This window comes from Callionymus lyra, chromosome 8 (assembly GCF_982586985.1).
Source record: "Callionymus lyra chromosome 8, fCalLyr1.hap1.1, whole genome shotgun sequence".
Classification (NCBI taxonomy): Eukaryota; Metazoa; Chordata; class Actinopteri; order Syngnathiformes; family Callionymidae; genus Callionymus; species Callionymus lyra.
The window spans coordinates 25,739,043-25,748,596 of NC_141825.1; the positions used below are offsets into that span (position 1 = coordinate 25,739,043).

The 9,554-nt window shown below is 39.3% G+C and overlaps 1 protein-coding gene across 2 annotated transcripts in view; it reads right to left on the reverse strand.

The window, feature by feature from the left end:
- Positions 1-9,512, reverse strand: part of cep290 (centrosomal protein 290) — a 39,528-nt gene extending 30,016 nt beyond the window's left edge. Inside the window, exons 1-22 of one of the 2 annotated variants that reach the window (XM_087796761.1) lie at positions 9,250-9,512; positions 9,012-9,124; positions 8,574-8,651; positions 8,241-8,310; positions 8,124-8,170; positions 7,626-7,760; positions 7,496-7,549; positions 7,293-7,313; positions 6,834-6,980; positions 6,562-6,744; positions 4,129-4,218; positions 3,189-3,311; positions 2,980-3,103; positions 2,747-2,919; positions 2,307-2,469; positions 2,105-2,205; positions 1,971-2,037; positions 1,074-1,168; positions 935-1,010; positions 736-866; positions 458-607; positions 57-203 (exon numbers count right to left, since the gene is read on the reverse strand). In XM_087796761.1, the coding sequence (XP_087652887.1) occupies positions 57-203; positions 458-607; positions 736-866; positions 935-1,010; positions 1,074-1,168; positions 1,971-2,037; positions 2,105-2,205; positions 2,307-2,469; positions 2,747-2,919; positions 2,980-3,103; positions 3,189-3,311; positions 4,129-4,218; positions 6,562-6,744; positions 6,834-6,980; positions 7,293-7,313; positions 7,496-7,549; positions 7,626-7,760; positions 8,124-8,170; positions 8,241-8,310; positions 8,574-8,651; positions 9,012-9,116 (2,280 nt within the window). In that variant the 5' untranslated portion in view covers positions 9,117-9,124; positions 9,250-9,512. The remainder of the gene's footprint in view (positions 1-56; positions 204-457; positions 608-735; positions 867-934; positions 1,011-1,073; positions 1,169-1,970; positions 2,038-2,104; positions 2,206-2,306; positions 2,470-2,746; positions 2,920-2,979; positions 3,104-3,188; positions 3,312-4,128; positions 4,219-6,561; positions 6,745-6,833; positions 6,981-7,292; positions 7,314-7,495; positions 7,550-7,625; positions 7,761-8,123; positions 8,171-8,240; positions 8,311-8,573; positions 8,652-9,011; positions 9,125-9,249) is intronic. The other variant, XM_087796762.1, reaches the window with a different exon arrangement.
- Between the last annotated feature and the right edge of the window lie 42 nt (positions 9,513-9,554).

Consider the following 9,554-nt stretch of genomic DNA (forward strand, 5'->3'; position numbering starts at 1 on the left):
GCATTACTCATGGTGCCCACATTTACAGTACGCTTCAAAACAGACCCGGCACTGACCTGAAGCAGGCGGACACAGTACTCATTCAAGGAATTGATGATCTCGACGCTTCCTGGCTCCAGGCTGTCCGGGATCATCAAAGGTCTGGAACCGACTCCGCCATTGCTTGTCCTCAAGAGATCCAGTTCACCTTCGAGACTGTTTATCTGTTAAACAAAAACAACATTTAGTGCAACTTTTTGAAAAAGATAAACCATTTGAATGCCATAGTTGATGATTTAAAGGCAAATCATTTTAAATGAAGATGATTCTTATCAGGTTATGTACGTATCTGTAAAAGCAACACAATATTGCAACTGTGAGAGGAAACCAGAGTGCCTAAATGACTCTCACTAAAAAGGAATTCAACTTTCGAATGGAAAACAGGATCAGATTCATTCAGGGACTAAAGTTGATGTACCTTCTCCTTCGTGATGGCAAGTTGGCAGAGACTGTTGGACACTTCTTCACGAGCAGATTTCAATTCAGTCCTGAGCTCTTCGTTTCTCCCGAGCAGCTGGTGCACCTGAAATCCCACCGCGAAAGGCGTCTCTCCACCCAAGTCCGTTTGCTGAAGTCACGGCAGAAAAGACAAACGTTCCTCATAATTTACAGAACTGACTAAAAAAGCCATTCTCACGCTGCATGAAAACACCTCTATGAATTAAAACTTGCTTCAATGATAAAAGGGACACTCACATGAGCCAACCTCTCCAGCCTCTGTAAATCGACAACCGAATCGTACGGACCCTCTTGGTTCACCCTCATGGCTTTCAGGACATCTTGAAGAGCGGACTCCAGCTCTCGCTTAACGTTTGAAAGCTCGTCCACTGGGAGAACAAGTGCAAATCAATGGAACTTCTTGTTCAAGACCAGTTGATGCCGACACGCCACTTACGTTTGACCTGGGATTGAGCTCTGTTGAGTTCAAGCGCTCTCTCTTTATGTTGAACTTCTTTCTCCAAGAACCGGATCTGTACATGGGAAATGGAAAGGAGAGATCAGAGACAAAAGCAAGTCTGAAGTAGTCCGTCTACCTTGGCTTCACTCTCTTCATCTTTGTGATCACGAAAATAGTCAAATGGATGACGGACTTCACGACTGTTGTCCAGCAGACTAGACTTGGAGATACCTGTGGGACACACAGTGTAGACACAACAGTGTTTAATCACGATGTGTGTTGAGTTTTACAAGATTCTAAGCGTCGCAAAATCCGCTGAAAGTACGATCAGTATCTTTTGGAGTTTTGTTTGGTCGTGCCATTATACCAACTTTTTATATTTAATTTAAAAGTCTATGAAGTAAAAGATATCAAATTAAGAACATTTGTTTTTTTAATTATTGTAATTGTAGTATTAAACTGTTAAAATCAGTACCCCAATTTATTTTATTCAATAATAAAAACAAGAAAATTAACTTTCACTGTAAAAATTGATTTAGATTATTCAATAAAAAAACAAATTCCATCTTTCCATATAGAAATAATTGAAATCAACTATTTAAAGAAATGTTGTAATGTTGTAACAATTCAATATAATAAAAACCCAATATAAATATCAACGTTTAAATTCAACCATTCAATACAATGTCACTGATGTACTTTCAAAGGCAGCTGTCCTGAGGTATATTTCAAATGCATCATTTTCATTATTAAAATAGTTTTCACGAGTCAAAGAAGACGTGGATAAGAAGGTTGATAGTGAAGAGGCTTTGACAAGCTTCGGTGAAGGAACAAAGAGGATCAGCCTCTGTTATTGATGCGGGCAAGCAGCCGACCTTGAAGACGTACTTGAAGTCATGGTGGCACCATTTAACGGCTTTAAGAGGTCTATGGTTTTTCTATGAACCTTCATCATTTGGACAGAGACAAGAGGCTGCATGTTCTCCGCTCATGTTAGTTTGGCCTGTGAGTCTTTATCTTGTCTTGAAGTTACCTTTATCTTTCGCAATACTTCGGATTTGTTTCTTCAGTTCCAGTCTTTCCTCTTCCAGTCTTTCGATCTAGAAAAGTAAGTCAAAATATGTCCTAAAACATTCTTCAAGTGCATTAATGTCTAAGAAAAGATACCTCTTTGGTGAGGATTTGGTTTTCAGCTCTGTACTGCTGTTGTTTCAGCTTCTTGGCCCATCTGAACTCAGTCAAGTCCAAGTCTTGCTTTCGTTCCAAGCCTTCATTGTGAAACAGGAAAAATAAAAGGTGATTTCTTTTTTTAAATAAAAAACCCCATAGAAATCCAACAGAAAGGTCTATGATAATTTAAAAAAGTGACCTAATCTTTCTCTGAAATCTTCATTTTCATCCAAGAGATCGTTGTTTTTCATCACCAGGTCATTAATCTCTTTGGTCATGGCCTCGGCATCGGAATCTTTCACCCTGATCAGATTGTTACACTCTTTGATCTCCATAATGGCCGCTTCCAAGCCATAAACTCCCTGAAACGCAAGAAAAAGATAAACAGTTAAATTGTTTGGCACAAAGGGTGCTTTCTTTATGACTTGTTTATCTAATCTTTTCCCCTCTAGCGACATCCCACTGTGACATTTAAGAAACAAGGCTTTCAAGCCCGGATTCTTGTTGAACGCACAAGTGTCAGTTGTTTTTGTCTCAATTTTACAGTTTCAGAAGTTTGCGTTGAAACTTCCAGGAAAGGGAGATTTGAAATGGATGATGACAAACATTTTGTGTGTGAGTCACACACAAAACACTCACAGACTCGTATTCTCGGAGACGTTTTGAAGCTTCAATGCACAATCTGTCCTTTTCCTCAGCATGTGCTTCTGTTTGTTGTAAAGCTCTTTCAGCTTCCACCGCTCTAGTTTCTGCATCTTCCAACTTGTGCTTCAGCTCCTCAATCTTCCTCTGTTGCACTGCAGATGGAACACCTGATAGGAACAGAAAGTTGTTTACTTCGAATTACATTTGATAAAAGGCGAGATTCTCACCTCTATCTTTTTTCGTAGAGGTCTTTAAATCTTCAATAAGCAGAGTGTGTTTCTCCATCTCTCCAGTGTACTGCTCCACCTGCTCGCTCAGCATCTTAATTTGATTGTCTCGCTCCTGGATGGCCTTGAAAACATTCGATCGTATATAAATCAGATTCAAGTATTGCCCAGAATAATCCGTGCACATTTGTTTTTGCTTGAAATCCTACCAGTTGAAAAGCAATGACGTTGCTTTTGTCCAAGTCCATCTGAGCGATCCGCACCTTTTCCCTGAGCTCGCGAATCATTTGCTGGTAAACCAGAATCTCTTCGTCCTTTTCAGAGAGAGCTCGCTGTGAAATAAGGATGTCATCAGAACTATAATTAATGTTTGTTTCTTTTGACGCCTTACAACCCATTCTTAACAATCTGCATTTATATATATATACAGTATATACAAACAGTGGTACCTTGTTTATCGCATTAAACGTAATCTGTGAAGTACTGACCGTTTCATTTTTCAATTTTTTAAACAAAATTTAGTTTCAGTACGTTTATTTGAACTCAACATTGAATATATAGGTCTATCCCTCTCAGTAACAGCAATCTAAACAGCTTCCATATTGCTTTGCCGCCCAGCCAACCAATCACAGCTCTCTGCCACTTTGGTAGTAGCAACATAGTATAGAATTGAAATACAGTATTATATCAACCAATCGGTCATCACTAAATAGAGCAGTGAGTAGAAAGGAATCATGGGAGTTCACTGTTTCGTTGGCACCATAAGTAAGATGAGTGCCTCTCGCCAATCTTCTTTTTGAATAAATAACCTGTTTCTAAAATGTATGTATTCAACACTTAATCCTTTTCAGAATCACTTTGATCAGTTACATTTGAGTTTATTTGCATTAAAAATATGCAAGTATTTAGCCAATAAAAAAATGGTCTCTCCCAAAGATTGTTTGATGCGCACAATGCTAATAACATTTTCAAAGATGCCATTAAATGATGGATTTCAAAGCACAAATTATCTTAAATTTGTTGATATGTAACTTGATTATCATCAAAGGAACATTTCTAAATAGAATTCTTATTCGATTTTTCGATCGACACGACACAAACGCATTTTCTTGTGTCACTTTCATTTGATTTCAATGTGGTTACACTGACCTTACATTCCTCGACTTTGGCATTCACAGCTGCCATTATGGGTCCATCGTCTTCGGTCATGTTATGAACCCTCTCTGATAAATCTCTGACCTGAACATCAACACAAAGATCAACATACAGCATAAGTAGGAGAGAATCCATTCGACAAATAAAACCATCACACATAGGTATCATGAGGCGGAGTCTACGCGACTGCACATCCTAAAGGAATAATCACAATATAAAAACAAGATCAATTTGAAATGTGTTAATTACAGACTTACTGTAGTTCAACAGAAAAACACCACCTCTTTCCTTTCAGACACCCCTAACCCTCAAGACCCCCACCCTTTCTACCATTTTATCAAAATTCCGAGTGAGTTTCTTATAGGAGACAAACACAGTGATATTTGAGAAGTGAAATAAAGTTTATATGATTTACAGAAATTACCTAACCTAAATTTATACACATGCCTAATTTTGTTTAAATGATTCTTGCACACTTTTTGTAAATCATATAAACTTTATTTCACTTCTCAAATATCACTGCGTTTGTCTCCTATAAGATATATTTAACTGGATTTTTTTATCCAAACAACCAATGATTTATAAAGGAAAATCATGAAAATGTACACGGGTGACCAAACTTTTTCATACCACTGTATATTGCAACACAGACTGTCCAGGAACTGACAGATGAATATATCTAGTTTCTGGGAGGCGATCCCTCAGGAGATTACTTGTAGTCCAATTGGGTCATACAGGTCACACATTCTACTGAGCATCAGTTCGACTCATCCTGAAGAATATACACTGAAGGTGCATTTGATTAATGAGTATCTAAGAATCTAATAATTGTTTTGTTCTTCCCTTTTTAGCACGGTTTCCTTATTGTATAAAAAAGTGTATACGCTTAAGTACTTGTTTGTATCTTTTATAGAAGTATGAATGGTTGAATATTAAAACACATTTAGAATTTGATTGTTGTTAAATAAATTAATTCAATATTTTTGATATTAAAAGGTTGAATTTGTTTTTCATAGAATAACTGAATTATCTTGAAAAAAACAATACTTTGAAAACGTCGGAGTTCTCAGCCCACACATCCCGGGAAGCTTTTTCCAACATTCCTGTGAAGGTTGTGGACATCGAACACGAGTGGTCGGTGTAAAAAGCCGGCATGGCTGAAGCTTCCGTTGCAAGCTGTGGTCTGAAGGTCCTCGGTGCCTCAAGGGCCGTTCCGACTTTCTGTGATCTCTCGTGCTGAAGTCCGTGCGGTGGTCAGAAAGCTCCACCGTGGCAAAGCTGCAGGAATAGATGAGATCCGCCTAGAAATGCGGAAGGCTCCGAGTGTTGAAGGGTTGTCTTGGTTGACTCGTCTCCTCAACATTGCGTGGACGTCTGGGTCATTACCTGACGAGTGGCAGACTGGGGTGGTGGTCCCCCCCATTTAAAAATGGGTACCAGAGGATGTGTGCAAACTACAGTGGCATCACACTCCCCAACCTTCCTGGTAAGGTCTACTCCATGGGCCTGGAAAGGAGGGTCCGATCGATGGTTGAACCTCAGATCCAAGAAGAACAATGCAGGTTCTGTCCTGGTTCGTGGAAATACGGACCAACTCTTCACTATCTATACAGTTCTTGAGGGTGTCTGGGAGCCGTCAGTCTACATGTGCTTTGTAGACTTGGAGAAGGCGTAGGACTGAGTGACCAGGGCGAAGTTGTGGGAGGTGAGAGGCTTTCCACTGAGGGTCGTCCAATCACTGTATTCCCGCTGCGGGAGTCATGTGCGGATCCGTGGACGCAAAAATCTGATGTATTCCCGGTGAGAGTCGGTCTTCGTCAGGGATGTGCTTTGTCTCCTGTTTTTGGTTTTCATGGACAGGATTTGGAGGCAGGGAAGGTTTGCCGTTTGGTGGCCTGAAGATCCGATCGCTGCTCATTGCAGATGATTTGGTTCTCACGGCTTCACCCCACTGCGACCTTCAGCTCTCGCTGGATCGGTTTGTGACTAAATGTGAAGCGGCTGGGATGAGGATCAGCACCTCTAAATCTAAGGCCATGGTTCTCAGCAGGAGAAAGATGGATTGTTCTCTCCGGGTTGGGACTGAGCCTTTGCCTCAGGTGGAGAAGTTAAAGTATCTTCTGGTCTTGTTCACGAATTGGAGATTTGGTCAGCGAACAGACTATTTAATTCAATTATTACATATTCAATTTCTAAAATGTAGATTAAAAAAACAAATTCAACCTCTCAATATACTAATTATTTAATTAAATTATCCAATTAAAACAAATTCAATGCTGCAAGGAACCGTTCAATATTGTGATGGCACCGATATACTTCATCAAAGGTTTAATATTGTTAACATCCTGTATCAAAAAGGACTAATAAACGAGTAATAAAGACACTTTATGACATAAAGAACACAATGTGAAGGAAGAGTCTAATTACTTGAAGCAGTGCGTGCTCCTTCTCTTTCCTCAGTTGATCCGAGGTTGCGTCGGTCTGTTGCACGATGACTTTCATCTTGTTGTACTCGTCCGTCATCTTATCCATTTCTCTCACAGACTCTTCCAGGCTTTGCTGCAGCTGCTCGTTTTCAGTCTTCAGGTGGGAATTCTCATCCTCAGCTCTCTGTATCAAACAAATGACAGTATTTAAGCACAAAGAAACACGGGGAAGAAGGGATAAATGGGTGGAAGTAAGTCAATGACTCATGATACCTGCAGGTCTTCCATACACTGATAGAGCTGCCGGTTGGCGACGTTGAGCTTCCGCTGAGTCTCGGTGCTCTCGTTCCTAGATGGAGTCGGTTCTTTATTCTCCAACTCTCCACGGTAAAAGTCAACATCCTGCAGGAGCTGCTCATTCTAAAATCATATCAAACATGCTTTGTGAAACTATTATTGAGTGGATTATCAACATTTGAACACCAACCAAGTATGCACTGTTTGGATCAGCCGTTTACTCGCTATTATCTAAGGGGTGAAGCACATACTAGATGGGAGAACACACACAAACACATCTATACACACAGCTATACTGCCATCATCACCATCACAATCGAAAAGGATAAACGGTACATGGGTGTGGGGTTTGCAGTGAACACCAGATAATATATTTCACAAAAGAACCAACTCAGTCCATGAGGACATCCTTTAACTACAGCACTACAAACGTACCTTCCGCTTGAGCTTTTTAATCTTCGCCAGTGAAATAATAAAGACAAACAATTAACTAAGAGCAAACCTGGCTTGAAGTTAAAGACAACTAACAAGTGTATTAGAATCAGAAACTTTTATTGCTGAAGTTAAACAACTCTAAAAAATATATAACTTGCGAGATTCAAGGTTTTCATGTTAGAGGCAAACAAGTGAACAAGTACCTCTCGTTTGGACTTCTTTGCTTCATCCTCTGCCTCCTCTGCTCTGACGATCAGCTGAGCGCACACAATCCATCGGTCAGTTTTGCACGATACAATAAATCACCAACATAAGTTACATTTATTGTCATACTTCTTCAATAGTTTTCTTTTCTCGACCCATGTCCTGCCTCAAGTGTGTCAACTCCTGTCCCCTGTGGTCCAATTGGGTTTCAAGCTGCCGAATCTCATCTCTAAGAAAGCGGTTGTCGAGTCCAGTTCCAGAGTGCTGAGGGAAATCAGGAAACATAAGCAAAGACAACACAAATATCTACTTTTTTAAAACAATTTTTAAACAACTAATGCCATGACACTGACCTTTCCTTCTGCTTTGTTTAGCAACAATCACCGAATGAGGTGGAAAACAATACCACAGTAAACATCCTCTGAGATCTACGGCTGAACTAGTGGCTACTGCTAATGGCTGTGCTGAGAATTAACAAGTAATCCTCTTAGGTCGTGTGATTGTTTCTTCAGACTGTACAACCAATCACAATGCAGCTAGACTTCATCACTCACTGGCTGACGGGTTATTATTATCACACATCTTCAGAAGAAATTAGCCATTATTTTTTCACTTTGACAGACTTACCTTACCGTCTTGCTCAAATCTTGCTACTTTGGCAAGAAGCTCCTTTTCTGCAAATAAAGAAATAATCAAAGATTTTAATCATTTTGGTGATGAACATTCTACAGAAATAAAGCAAACCTGTCTTAGCATGTTGGACACCGATGTCATCAATGAATCGGTCTGCAAGAATCAGTTCTCGATCCTTTATCTTATTTTGATAAAAACAACGACAAGAAAAAACAGAATTATGCAGGTTTATAACCTATAGTGTTCTAGTGATTCAACTTTTTGCAAAAAAAAGGATGTGTGCTTATTATTATAAACTATGACCAATTTAGATATATATACAGGTGATTGGACTAATAGTACTAAAGGCAACTTCGATAAGTAAAGCTGTAATTGATAATCGGATACAATTTTCTTCAGCAAGCTAATGAAGGTAATATCATTTTTTTTAAGAGTACAACTTACCTTTAGTAGAGCTTGAAACAATCTGAGTATGTGTGTGACATTTTTCGTTGGCTTATCCTTCACCTGCCACTCCTCCGTCTTGTAAACAAAAACACAAATTACATTTAATACATTACATATTATTAAAAAACAGTGCTTTGACAAAGACATTGCTGGATTTTGAAATTGAAACAAATAAATGTCAACACATAAAAGGAAAAAGTTGATCAAATGTTTTGAAACAGTGCATTTAATTGATATAGAATGACCTGTGTGTCTACTAAAGGTGAACTGGATCACTATTTTATACTGCACAAGGGGAACTAGATGTACTATTTATAATAATGATAATTATGATTATTACCCTTTAATATGATCTTTGCGAAACAGCTGGAGATGCAACATAAATGATAGCGTTAAAACTTGAAGAAGAAAAACATGAATGATTTAGAGATTTACCACAGCAAGCATATCGAAGACTTCATCTACGTTTGCTTTGTCGAGTTCATGAAGGGTCGTCGGGTCAATCCTGGTCACACGATCCCAGTCCAGAGGATCAGGCATCTTGACAACTGGTTAAAAATTAACACACAACAAAACAAGTCACGACACTTTGGATTATCGCTTGTCATTTTGTTACAAAACTTCTCCAAAGTAATACGGCGAGTTAACTTTCCAGACTGTTATACTTTCATACCCAAAAATAGCGATTTATGAGCAGCGAGTCTTATCTGTCAGTCACTTGTTTGGATGATGCGCGTCCATTGCTGCTACCATGGAGACGGCTGGTAGCTAAAAAAGCTAAACTACAAATGCTTAAATGACAGGGCGATGTATTAAGAGATAAAGTCATAAAGCAGAAACGGCGATAAATTACGTCTATTGGCTTCACGTCGCTGCATATCAGGCGTGAAAGCCGCTTTAAAACTAGTAAACAAACGCTGGAGCTAGCCTGCTAAAGCTAACGTTTAACTTGCGCGCTCACCTCTGACCCGGAAACGC